The sequence below is a fragment of the Heterocephalus glaber genome, unplaced genomic scaffold (genome assembly GCF_053883595.1).
Source record: "Heterocephalus glaber isolate CG9 unplaced genomic scaffold, H.glaber_assembly_v1.0 deba00001479, whole genome shotgun sequence".
Taxonomy (NCBI): domain Eukaryota; kingdom Metazoa; phylum Chordata; class Mammalia; order Rodentia; family Bathyergidae; genus Heterocephalus; species Heterocephalus glaber.
Window position 1 is genome coordinate 12,210,004 of NW_028258316.1, and position 14,115 is coordinate 12,224,118.

General features: G+C 36.7%; 1 protein-coding gene and 1 pseudogene across 1 annotated transcript; one reads left to right on the forward strand and one right to left on the reverse strand.

The window, feature by feature from the left end:
• Window positions 1-1,013: 1,013 nt before the first annotated feature.
• LOC147826091 (olfactory receptor 1L8-like) lies at window positions 1,014-2,072 on the forward strand (annotated as a pseudogene).
• Window positions 2,073-11,279: 9,207 nt separating this feature from the next.
• Window positions 11,280-12,248, reverse strand: LOC101714389 (olfactory receptor 1N2). The gene has a single exon (XM_013073558.3). It carries the CDS (start codon window positions 12,231-12,233, stop codon window positions 11,280-11,282), a length of 954 nt encoding a protein of 317 aa, XP_012929012.3. The 5' UTR covers window positions 12,234-12,248.
• Between the last annotated feature and the right edge of the window lie 1,867 nt (window positions 12,249-14,115).

A 14,115-nucleotide genomic window follows, 5' to 3' on the forward strand; every position in this document is an offset into this window, starting at 1 on the left:
ATAGAATTATACATATTCAGAGGGTACCATGTGATGTTGCAATACGTGTATAAATTGTGTAATGCTCAATTCAGGGTAAACTTATTGATTTCCTTAAATATTTGTCATTTATTTGTAATGAAAATACTCAAAATTATTTCTTCAGATTTTTCAAAATATACCGTACATTATCACTACTCCCATCTAACTCCAATTTAGTACTCAGTATTCACTGACCAACCTTTCCTTACCACTCTTCCCAGGCTCTGGTAATTATCATTCAACTTTCCACTCCTGTGATACTAACCTTATTAGATTTCCCACCTGAGTGAGATTATGCAATATTTGTCTTTCTGTACCTGACATATTTCATTCAACATAATGTTATCCAGTTGAATCCATGATGTCCCAGATAAGAGGAGTCCATCCTTTTTCAGTGTCTGAGTAGTATTCCAATGTGTATCCATTCACCTGGCTGCTAGGTATCTAGGTTGATTGCATATCTTACCTATTATAAAAATGCTGCAGTAAATATGGGTATTGCAGGTATCTCTTTGGTATGCTGATTTCATTTCCTTTGGATAAATAACTCCAAGGTGGTTAGCTGGATCATATGGTAGATCTAGTTTTATTTTTGGAGGAATGTCTATACTTTTCCTGACCTGAATATAGAATAGTGATTACTAGAAGTGAAGAGAGGGAGGAGGATGGTAAATGGAGGCTGGACTAGGTCAGTGGACCCTGTATGGATGCATTAAATTATCACACTGAACTCCACTGATATGTACAATTAGCATGTTAATAAAAAGCAAAATATAAAAAGTCAACGAAAAATGTAAATCAGAGAGGTCCACCTGTAATGATGTTAAAGGATCAATTTTCTTTTGTCCTTCCAGCTTTCAATATAAAGCCCTCGTGATGCCCATAGACTTGGGAAGGAAGAACACATCAAAGAGTAAAAATTGACAAGTGGTCTGTGGAAAGCAGTTAATTGTGACCAGACAAACGAAATGAAAATGTGATGGATTCTATTGATTTGGGCTTTAGAACTGAAGTATGTTAAACAACCAAACCTCTTGCAACTGGGCCCAACTAATGGAGTTAACCAAACCAGCAGTGTCTCTGAGTTCATCCTCCTGACACTCTCCTCTCGGCCTGAGGACCAAAAGCCACTCTTTATTCTCTTCCTCACCATTTACCTGCTCACCGTATCAGGAAACCTGATCATCATCCTGGCCATCACTCTGATGCCCGTCTCCAGACCCCCATGTATTTCTTCTTAAGTTTCTTGTCTTTCACTGACATTTGCTTCACAACGACCATCGTCCCCAAGATGCTAGTGAACTTCCTGTCAGAAAGGAAGACCATCTCCTATGCTGGCTGGCTGACACAAATGTGTTTCACCTATGCCTTCGGCAACGGTGGCTGCCTTCTGGCAGTCATGGCCTCTGACTGCTATGTGGCCATCTGTGACCCCTTCCACTCCGTCACCTCGATGAGCCACCGCCTCTGTGTCCTGCTGGTGGCCTTCTCCCGCTCGGTTCCTCACCTCTGCTCTCTCCTGCACACACTTCTGCTGAATCTTCTCACCTTCTGTGACCTCAGTCCCCAAATGAAGTTGTCCTGCTCCCCCACATTTGTCAATGAAATTGTAGTAATAACAGAAGGAGCCATTGTCTTGGTGACTCCCTTTCTATGCATCGCTGTGTCTTATATCCGAATCCTTGTCACAGTTCTAAAGATTCCTTCTGCTTCTGGGAAGCACAAGGCCTTCTCTACCTGTGGTTCTCACTTCACCATGGTTGCACTCTTTTATGGAAGCATCTTCTATGTGTATTTGCAGCCCGTGTCCACTTACACTGTCAAGGACCACATAGCAATGATAGTCTACACAGTTTTGTCCTCCATGTTAAATCCTTTCATCTACAGCCTGAGAAACAAAGACCTGAAACAGGCCTTGAGGAAGCTCATCAGCAGGTGGAGCTCCTAGGCAGCACCCTCTTGACAAACTCACAGGTGGAATGTGCTTCCCTCGGACCTGGTTACCACTAGTTCTGGTGAACAATCAAGCTGTCAGAGGTAGGTGTGTTAAATCCACGTGAGACAAGACTACTGCGAGCACTCACGTCCACTGATGATGGTCTGTCAGTCGGCCTCATATCTACTTAAATCATGGCACTCTTACTACCTATTCCTTCTCTTTCTTAGGATGAGTCATCACATTCTCCATGCTTCTACCTTCCAAATACTGCTTGAAAATAACCTTTTCCCACAAACATTTCCTGAGAAAATTTGTCTTTGCTTATCAAGATTGATATTCGTAATTCTTCATATTTGAATATATCATTAAAAAAAGTTACACAATTTACGTCTGTTGAATGTTTTATTAACATTTGAAGAGGAAAAGAATGGAGGAAGAGATACAGTGAAAAGAAGACTATTATTTCATTAATTTCCTCATTTTGATGATTTTTAGAACCATATTTTCTTTTTCAAATGTTTTCTTCTTTAAGTCTAAGATGTTAGTTTTGCTCTTCCTCTTTCTTTGTATCCTCCCTATATTATACTACTTTTTTTTCCTTTAAATTTTCTCATACTTTACATAAAATTTTTAAAAATGCTAATATAACTAACTAGGACTGATAAAAGGAAAATTATCCATTCTACACAAGGGATGTTGGAAACTTCTTTCCTCTTAAACTTTCCTTTGCTTCTAAACTGTTTGTTTAAAGTAAATTAGTTAATAATTTATTCTAGAAACTCTTACTCCTCGGATATTAGTCTCTAGAAATATTATTATAATTCTATATTGACTAATATTTTAAATGTGTGTTGAATATTGAGATATGTATGTATACATTTAAAGATCCTACATGAATCCCAATTTATAATAGGTAAAAATGGCAACAGTCTAAAATGTTACCAACCAAAAACTGCAGAAAGCTATTATAATTTATCTTATAGATTGTTACCGTATACATCAGGTTCAAAGGATCAAATATATCTCCATTGCCATCTTAAAAATACCAATAAGTAGCAACTTCAAGATGTGACAAATAAGAACTAAGATGTATCATGTTGTGCAAAAAAAAAATGTGAACAGAATGTAAATGTAGGACTTCGTTACATTAAAAACCATGATGATTGTAATCATTATGTGCTACAAAAATATGCTAATTAAAAGCTGAATAAAATAATAAATAAAATTTAAAAATATTATTAAAGTGCACATGTACCATTTTTCTGTAGTGACTGTAATCATTATGTATGGCAAACATGTACTAATAAAAATAAAATAATTCCTAAAATATGTACATGTGTGTGTAGTCACCATGTAAGAATGAAAGTGAAAGGGAGATTAGAGAAGAGAACAATTTTATATCAAAGTTATTAAGCATTATTTCTAATTGTACTTGTGCAGTATTAACAGCTATATTACCCGTTAAATGTGGGGTGAAGTCCACTTAGAAAATGTTAAACTGCTTTTCCAGACATGGTTGTAGCATATTTTCAGTTAGTGTGTATATGTTAATGTATAATTGGTAGAACAAAGTTACATTTTAAAAACTGCTACTTCTATAAATATTCCCCCTTTTCTCAGATTCTGTGGGTTTTGTGCATAGTTTTTACAAATCTTGGATTTACCAGACTGTCTTTTCACTGTGGGTTTTGTAGAAGTTGAGCATTTTTATGGTTGATAAAGTGTTACTTCTATACAAAAAAGAGCAATTTTACTTCTTTATACACATATATAATGTGTAGATTTGTTCAGATAAGTATTTATTGCTTATGAGTTTAAAACTATTAATAAATAAGATGGCAATGCAGTGATGGAAAGCTTTGAAAATTACCAGCTGAACAGACACTTTCTGTGTGTTGTTTGTCTGAAAATGTATTATTTAGCACTTTAACTTGGGTAGGTAAGTATAACATTCGAGGTTCCTAAGCCTTCATTTGGATATTTTAAAAATATACCTATATTACCTTACTGCACCATTGTTTTCAGTGAGAAATAGGAGGACATTTTAATTTGTGTTCTTTTGTAATGGCTCATCCTCTGTAACTATTTTACACCAAACATGATTAAGTTTCTACTACTTACTGGGAGAGCAGACCTGGATTCCACCTATTATACCCTAAGTCTGAGTTCAGGAGCCAAGGTGTAGTTCTTGACTCTGCCTTTTCCTTCAAGGGTCAACATTTAACAAAAAGGTAGGAAAATGACTTGTTAAAAAGAGAGAGAGAAAAGAGAAATCATACAACAAACAAACAAACAAAAAACTGGTCAGTTTTCTTAAACTTGGTACCAAATGAAAAAAAATTATGATCTATAAAATGAATATAACAGAACTTCACCAAAATCCAAAAAGTACTTGTAAAAGATCCTGTTAAGGAAACAAAAAGAGAACCTATAGATAGGGAGAAAACATTTGTACATCACTATTTGACAAAGGACCCGGCGAAAAATAATATAGGTATAAATATAACAAAATATGCACAAGATCTATATGGAAAAAAACCTCAAAACTCAAATAAAAGACAATAGGACAAACTATGTAAGTGAGGGTATAGAGAACTCTTAAAACTCAATAGTAAGAAAGTAAACAATCCAATGGGAAAATGAGCAGAAAACACAGAGACATTTCACCAAAGAAGATACATAGGTGGCAGATGAGAACATAAAAGATATTAAACATCATTAGCTATAGTACTTGGGAAATGCTAAATAAAATGACAATGAGATTTGACTACATAACTATCAAAATGGCTAAAATAACAAATAATGACAACACCAAATGCTTATAAGGATGCAGAGAGATAGCTTAGTGGGAGTGCAGAATAATATAGCCACTGAAAAAACAATTTAGAAGTTTCTTTAAAACTAAAGTTGCAACTAAATTATGATCCAGAAGTTGTATTTATTCCAAAGACATGAAAACTTAATGATTACACAAAACATGAACAAACATCTAAATTTTTGCAGTTTTTTGGAAATAGAAAACAGTTGAAAAAACTCATCTTTCTCAACAAGTGAATGATTTAACAAACCATGGCAATCTATACCATGGAATACTATTCAGCACCTTTTACTTTTTAGTACTGTGGATTTTAGGACCTTTGTATCTCCAGTGCTATGTCTCCCTGTCCTTTTAAATTTTTGTTTTTGAAGGACCCTAGTTAGCAAGACAGACTCCATATTGCTGCTTGACCCACCTGCCTGCCCTTTAGATGAACTCAGAAGGAGGAAGCTTAGAAACCTCCTCCCCTTAGAGAGTCTCTTAGAAACAGCAATTAATCAACTATTGATTTACAAATGTTCTAACAGGAGGACTTTCCTCTTCTGCACCTTTTGCTTGCTTTACTAGTTCTATCCCATAGGTGGGCCTAGAAAGTGTTGGCTTCAAAGGTATATAAAACATGTTTGTCCCCCCCCCCCCCCGCGCCCTCCAGGTCGATGCTCGAGTCCCATGCTCGGCTCGGGTCCCGGCCGGTAATAAACTCCTGTGTGGATTTAATATTGGTCTCTGGTTGGTTCTTTCTCGCTGGGTACAACAGTTTTGAGGCAAGGTCTTGTTAAGTTTCCCAGGCTGGGCTTGAATTTGTTATCCTCTTGCTTCAGGCTTTCAGAGTACTGGGATTACAGGAGTGAGCTAGAAGACCTGGAAAAAGAATTAACATGTGTCATGTACTTGTATCAATTTCTTTAATGATTATCATCATTATATGCTGCAAACATGTAGCAATAAAAATAAAAATTAAAAAGAAAACAAATATCAAAGACAAAGAAAAAAGAAATGAAATATTGATACATACAACTTGGGTGAATTTCTACAGGATTATGCTGAGTGAAAAAACTGTAATCTCTAAAAGTTTACATAGTATATAATTTCTTTCATATAACACTCTTGAAATTGCAAAATTATAAAAATAGGAAACAGATTAGTTGTTGCCAGGATTTAAGGAGAAGGTTGAGGCAAGAGTGAAATGGATGTGATTATAAATGACCAATATTAGAGAGACTAATGATTATGCAAATGTTCTATATCTTGACTGTATAAATGCCACTAACCAGCTACTATACTGTAGTATACTTTTGCAAAGAGTTATTGTTGGAAAAAACTGGATAAAGAGTTCATGAAATCTCTCTGTTTTATTTAGTATAACTGCATATAATCCTATAGTTATCTCAAAATAAAAAATCTAATTAAAGGTGTACATCCTATTGCACAACAAAAAACTAGGTGCAATGGTTATAAAATGTAAAATAAGATACAAAATTTCCAAGTCATCAGAGGAAGAATGGAACAAATAAGAGAGGGAAAAGTTTAAAGAAACACAGAAAGAATACATCATATAGAGGAAAAAGAAAATAATAATAAAAATCAACTACAAATAAAATGATTACATAAATCATAAGAATGTATTTATGAAAAATAGAGTGTAAACATTAATTTATATGACAGAGTTTACCCTAATGGCAAATTAGATAATTTAGTCCAATCTTCTCAATGAGAATAACTAAAAACCTTGGATAAAATACTTAAAAAATATGCTCTTGAAGGTATCACAAGCGCAATGAGGAATTAGAAAAATTTTGTAGACATTGTGAAGTCAAAGGAGTAAGTCCAGCACTCAGAGCTATGTTAGCCCTGATGGAATAATGTGAATGCTTTAAAAATGTATCAATTGAGGTATAGATCACATAAAAATAAAAACAGTGAACCCATCCAAAAGAGTTATAGGTAAAGCACCAGTTGATTTTAAGCTTCCATTTAGGAAAAGAAGAAAAATCTAAAATCAATAATCCAAGTTTCCACCATAGAAAACTAGAAAAATAAGAGAAAATCAAATCAGAGTAGAGAAAAAAAGAACCAGAACAGAAATCTATGAAATTGAGAACAAGAAATCAATAGAAAAAGCAACATGACCAAAAGCTGGATCAAGAGATCAATAAAATTGATAAGCCTCTAGCATGGCTAAAAAAGAAAAAGAAAAAAGAAAAGACACTAATATCAGAAGCGATGAAGGAGATATCATTACAGATTCTAAGGATGCGAATAGAATAATAAAAAGATATCATAGACAACTATTCTCACAAATTTGATATCCCAAATGAAACAAACCATTTCTTTGAAAGCCACAATCTCCTAACCCATGGAAGAAGTGACAAAGTTAATAAGCTTACATCTATTAAAGAAATTGACTCAATAATTAATAATCTTTCCAAACAAAATATCATGCCTCAATGAATTTACTGGTGAATTTACTGGTAAATTCTATGAAACATTTAGGGAAAAGTTTATATGCATTCTCTACAATCTCTTTTGGAAGATAGAAGTAAAGATAATACTATTTAACTTGTTCTATCAGACCATAATTGCCCTTATACCCTAACCAAAGCAAACAAAATTACAGACCAATATCTCTCATGAATTTGAATACAAAAATTCTCCATAAAACACTAATAAATTAAATCAACACTGTATAAAAGGAATTATACACCAAGACCAAGTGATAGTTAGTCCAGGTATGCAAGGCTAGTTCAACATATGAAAATCAATGATTGTGTTTTATCACATCAGTAAGCAAAGAGGAAAAAATTCAGTAAGCTAGAAAAAAAAAATCACATAAAAGATGCTGAAAATTATTTACTAAAATTCAACATCCTTTTACATTAGCAACTCAATAAATGAGAACTAGAGGAGAACTTCCTCAATTTTATCTACAAAAAACCCCCTAACATCATGCTTTGTGGTAAGAAATTAGCAGCTTTCTCACTAATATCAGGAATAAGGCATAGACGTCCCTTGTAACCACTCTTTTTAGAACCCCATTCTGGAAGTCTTAGCTAATGCAGTAAGTCAAGGAAGGAAATTAAAAGTATATAGATCAGGGGCTGGGGATTTAGCTCAGTGGTTCCACCACCTGCCTCGCAAGTGTAAGGTCCCAAGTTTGATCCCCGGTACCCACCCAAAAAAGTATACAGATCAAAGGAAAAAATAAACCATCATTTTTCTGCATATGACATAACCAATGTAGAAAATCCAAAAGAATTGACTGAAAAATCCCTCTTGGTATTAGTAAGAGACTATAGCAAAGTTTACAGATACAAGGTTAATACAAAAACATTAATTTCTTTCTTATATATCAACAATGAACAAGAGCAATCTGAAATTAAAAACACATTCCCATTTACACTGCCAAAAATAATATAGGTATAAATATAACAAAATACGTACAAGATCTATATGGAAAAAAATCTTAAAACTCAAAAGACAATAGGACAAACTATATAAGTGAAGATATATTTCATTTTTCTTGAATAACTAAACACAGGATTTTCACATTGCTGGTTCTTTCCAACTTGATCCATAGGTTCAATGTAACCCAAATCAAAACACCAACTAAAATGGAAATTCACAAATTATTTCTAAAGTTTGGAAAGGCAAAAGACCTAGAATAGCTAATGCAATATTGAGAAGAAAAAATAAACTACTGACACTACCAGATTTCAAGATTTACTACAAAGCTACAATAATGAAGATAGTATACTATTGAGAAAATAAGTCAAATAGGTAATGGAATAGAATAATCTAGAAATATGTCAACATAAACATAGTTGACTTTTGATATTTGAGCAAAAACAATACAATCAATAACATCTTTTTAACAAATGGTGCTGGACAACTGAACATTTACATGAAAAAAATCAAAATGTACACAAACCTTACACTTTTCATTGAATATTTAAACGGAAAATTATTCATCCCTAAAAGTGAATTCTCAAGCCATAAAAAGACATGGGGAAATCTTAAATACATGTTACTAAGTGAAAGAAGCCTGTTAGAAAGAAAAAAAACCAAAACCTAAATGCTGTATTGTTCCAATTATATGACATTCTAGAAAAGGCAGAATTGTAAAGAAAGAAAAAAGATCAGTGGTTATGAGGGGGTAGTTGGAGAGAAATGACAAGATGGAGTAGAGAGGATTTTTAGGGCAGTGAAACTCTTCTGTATGGAGGATACAGGTCCTTCACTCTCCAAACCCAGAGTACAATGCCAAGAACAAACTATAGCACAAACTACCGACTGGGTTTTTTTAGTGCTGTGTCAGTGGAGGTTAATTAGTTGTAACAAATGTACCCTTCTGGTGTGAGGTGTTGATCGTAGGGGAGGCTGTGCATTTTTACTGGCAATGGATACATGGACATTTTCTGCTCAATTTTTCTGTAAACCTAAACTTGTTCTAAAAAAAAAAAAGAAGACTGTTGGAAAAAATTGTGACATCAAGTCTTGCCCAAGTGTCCAGCCTGAACTGCACCTAAAATTTCAGATTTTCTGTTTCCTGTAATTGCATGGACCAATTCCCCAGGGATGTAAATGGAAAGGTACTAATTCCCCCAAAGAGAGAGATTACTCAGAAACACAATAGCTGCTTTTTTGATCCTTTGTTTTGATACTAGAAATCACAGAAATATATTACTGTGGTCAAGCAAAGTAACGATTTCAGGGCAGCACGATTTAGTTTGTTTCCTTAGTTCTTTCATTAATTTTTGTCCCTTCCCTCTAAAAGGGAAGATAGAATGGCCAAAGAATAACACAAGCAGGTACCTGATCTTCTTCCTTTGAAAACAAAATCTATTTAGCTATAAATGTCTCTAGTTTCTCGTTCTTTATGGCTGAGTAGTATTCCATTTTATAAAAAAACCACATTTTCTTTATTCAGTTTCCAGTTGATGGGCACTTGGGCTGTTTCCAAGCTTTAGCTATTACAAACTGTGCCGCTATAAATATGGGTGCATATTGAGGCCATACTCTTAAGTGACATAAATAGGACACACATATGTAAATACCGAATATTTTCTCTAGTGTGAGAAACTGAAAGTGTAAATAAGGATTAAAATGATTAAAATGAATAATTAATAATATGAAATAGGAAGAAAAGGTATAAAGGGATAGGGGTGGTGGGAGGGGAAGGGGAAAGGAAAGAAGCGAAAGGAAAAATCATGAGAAAAGAAAAAAAATGGAAAGGAAGTCTATGTAAATAGGGAAGGGTGGAGGGGGTGAAGGGCGCACAGGTAATGGGGAAAAAAATAAGAATCAAGATACATCCTGTACAGGTACAAGCACCCAATGATAAATGTAAACATATTAGATACCTAAAATGTACCAATAAAGAATTTAAGGAAGAAAAGAATCAAAAAAACCAAAGTCTATTGTGCATTACCAAGTCATACCTTCCTTTTTTGTTAAAAAATTACTTAGTTGGCATTAACTTGATCTTGAGACTTCTTCAGTCTTTTTAGGTGTTTCTTTATCTCCCTGGGAAATCTTTCCAATCACTTTTTCCACATCATTTTTTATGTCGGGTCCCAAATTAGAAAAAAAAATCTTTAAAATATCTACAGGCTTTATCATGTATAGATATAAGGAAGAAAATGATTACCTGTAATTCCATTGCAAACAGGTGACCATTGTTAAGCTCTGTGACTTCATAAAACACCAGTTTACAGCAACCTGATTTTAATTACATTATTGCTTTGAAAATCTACAGCCCACTTGATTTATCAATTTTTATTTTAGAAAACATTTTATGAAAGAACCCAGAAAATAAATCAAGAACTGAATACAAAATTGACAGATAGTAGGCACTTAGTAAATATTGATTTCTTGTTACTTAGACATTACCATAAAAGACTGTTTTTATGATAAAGAAATGGAATAGCAAGGAAATACCAAAACATACTAATAATATTATTTTATTGTCATCATGCAACATTAACCTCATATCTGCTATCACCCTTCCTTGCCATGATCACCACAATACAGTGAGAGAGGGAGAGAGAGAGAGAGAGAGAAAGAGGAGAGAGAGAGAGAGAGAAAGAGAGAGAGAGAGAGAAATTAGAAGGGAAATATTTACATCCTAGGTCACAATTTTCACAAATCTGTCTGAAAGATCTGATGTGAGGAACATTGTGGGTGGTCACTGAGTTTTCTGTTCTCATCCATGCACCTCACTGCATGCCTGCCTCCCTGAGTAGAAATGCTCATCTCCAGACCCTGCTATCCTAGGTGCCAGTTCACTATTGTAATATTCTGGGTTTTGCAATGAGGAGAATGTCCTGATGTTCTGCTGTTAGTAATGGCTGTCTTACTGAGATTGAGTAAGCAAACAAAGCAGAACTTCTCATTCCACAGCCTAACAAAGGAGTGAAATGACCATTGCATTAGAACTCAACCTCAGAATCACTGAAATGATGAGAGCATACTTGATTAGGGCACCAATATCAGGCATCAGAGTCATGGTAGGAAGAATGTTTTACTACTACCAAAAAGCTTACCCAAAGCATCCTTCATGTCTCTATTCCTCAAGCTATAAATGAATGGGTTTAGCATGGGAATAATCACCATATAGAGAATAGAAGCCTTACTTTCTGTCTCTGCAGAGTGAGTTGAGGGGGGAAGTAAATACACACCCATAAGTGACCCATAAAAGAGTAGAACCACTGTGAGATGAGAACCACAGGTAGAGAAGGCCTTCCATCGCCCTCCAGGAGATGAGATGCTAAACACGGCCCAGGAAATACGCACATAGGAGATGACAATCAGCATGAGGGGAACGGGGAGGAACATCAAGCCCATGATGATGATCATCAGTTTGTTAAGGTGGGTATCAGAGCAGGCAAGCTTCAGTAGAGCACTAGGATCACAGTAGAAGTGGGGGATCATGGTGGGGGCACAGAAAGCCACACGGGTCAGCAACAGTGTGTGCACCAGGGCAGGACAGTTGGTTAGCAACCAACACATACCCAGTAGTAGTGCACAGAGTTGAGGACTGAGGGCCAAGCTGTAATGAAGTGGCTGGCAGATAGCCACAAAGCGGTCATATGCCATCACAGCCAGCAGGAAGTTGTCAAGACCACCAAACACAAGCAGGAAATATAGCTGGGTAAGGCACCCAGAAAAGGAGACGGTCTGACTCTGTGTGTGAATGTTGACCAACATTTTAGGGATTGAAGCTGAACTGAAGCAAGCATCAGTTAATGATAGATTGGCCAGGAAGAAGTACATTGGAGTATGGAGGTGTGGGTCAGAGCAGATGGCCAGGATGATGAGCAGGTTCCCCACCATGGTGATGAGGTACATGCCAAGGAAGGTACCAAATAGAAGAGGCTGCTCCTCTAGCCGCTCAGAGAGTCCTAGAAGCAGGAAGTCTGAAGCAGCTGTTTGATTCACTTGGCTTGGTTTTCCCATCTTTTGTAGTTCTCCTTATTTGTGCAGATAAAACCTTTCCATGTGTCAATAGTGAATTACTGTATCAATTTACAGACACAAATCTGTATGGCCACGACGAATCTGGGGGAAAAAGAATATTTGATCTTTCCAATGAGAATCTCTGGATCTTATTGAAATGCAAGAAAATACCCGTGAGACATTCACGGAACAGTGAAGACAGTATTCATTGAAATAAAGTTGGACTTTCTATGCAATAACAAGGTCCAAAGAAAAGCCATGACTTTTATCGGAGAGGTCCGTGCAACCTGTTTGGAGGAGGTGAGAATTGGGTGTGGTCTTGAAGGAAAGCTTAGAAAAGTGACTTATGAATGTCAACTAAAATATGCTGCATGATATTCAGCACCACCTTCTTCGGGGTTCCAACACACACATAGACACACACACAGACACGTTATGGCCTTCTGTGTGAGGGCTGAAAATGTCTTTGAGACAGTTTCTCTTTACTTGTCTCCTGATCTCTAGCATCATCTCACCCATTCAGACCCGTCCTGAACTGTTCCCTAACTGGGGGCATAGCACCTCTGGGCCAAAGGCCGTGGGTGTCGGCTCTATCCCACTCTCCCACCCATTTTGGGGGTGTCCCTTCCACAAACAGGTCACTCCATCCTTCTGTCTCCTTTATCCTTTTCCTCTTCCCCTTTTCACTTCTCTTTTCAAAACTGCTCTGGGAACTGATATTTAAGCCGTCCATGCCTTATACCTGCGCTCGTACTACATCTCTCTGATAGTTCATCTTCATCAGAGGAAAAGAAAGTGAAAGACATCATCAATACTCCTCTTTCTGTACTTAAAATACACACTGTTCTTCTCTCCCAGGGTTTGAACAAGCTGGCACGAGCGGCCTCCTCATGCTGGTCTTTCAGTCCATTTGTCCTGTGCAACATAGAGAGGCCTCCGATCTTAGGCAGAGACTCAGCTTACAGAGCCTGATCTTGCACCTGGTAATTAGGCTGGGAAGAGGGGTGTGTGTGTGTGTGTGTGTGTGTGTGTGTCTCCGTGTGCTCAAGCATGTGCACAGGTAGGTGTCCTGCTCCTAACACATCCTTACCTGTGAGCATCTATCAAATTCACGGATCTTCAAATTCTCCAATTCTCTCCCCAAGATGGGAAATTCTCAGTAACATACTGTGAGGTTTTCCTGACTCAGCGTCAGTAATGTTGGGGTTTCCTGGGCCCTGCCCTCATCAGAAACACCCGGAGCATATGGTTCACTTTCAGTGTCTGCAGGCCTGAGAGGTCGGGAAGATTTCTTAGGGCTATAAATCTCCTGACACACCACCTCCCTGTGTACTCATTAGAGCCAACCTCAGAGTCATGGTGCAGCCTGTCCTCAGCCAACTCTGCCTGGGTCCTGGGGGACCTGGGCGTCTCTTCCCAGCAGTGAGCTCTCAGGTGTGGGTCTCGGGAGTGGGGGTCTGAATCTTTTGCTAGAATGCAGTGCATATCAGCCCCAGCAAGTGTCCTGGTAACACCCACCTTTGCACTGCACAATTCCATTCCTGTTCTGTGTCCTAGGAAAAAGCAGAATGATGAAGAAATCAAGGGAATGTTGTAATGTAACCATTTCTGATAGCCTTAAACAGAGAAGTCCTAATATGAAGCAAGCCCCTGAAAAAGTCAAAAGTCTCAAATGAGGCAGGCTATATAAAGTTCAACTGCCATTATGCCTCAAACATAGCACCTGCTAACAAAGTTACCATACCTCCCATATGTGTATTAATACTAATTAGTTCTTGAACATTTTTGGTACATGAACGCAAGTAATTCAACAAGCAGAGGATGTGGGGACTATTGTCATATCCATTTTACAGATAGGTAAACTGATGCTCAGTGAACATAA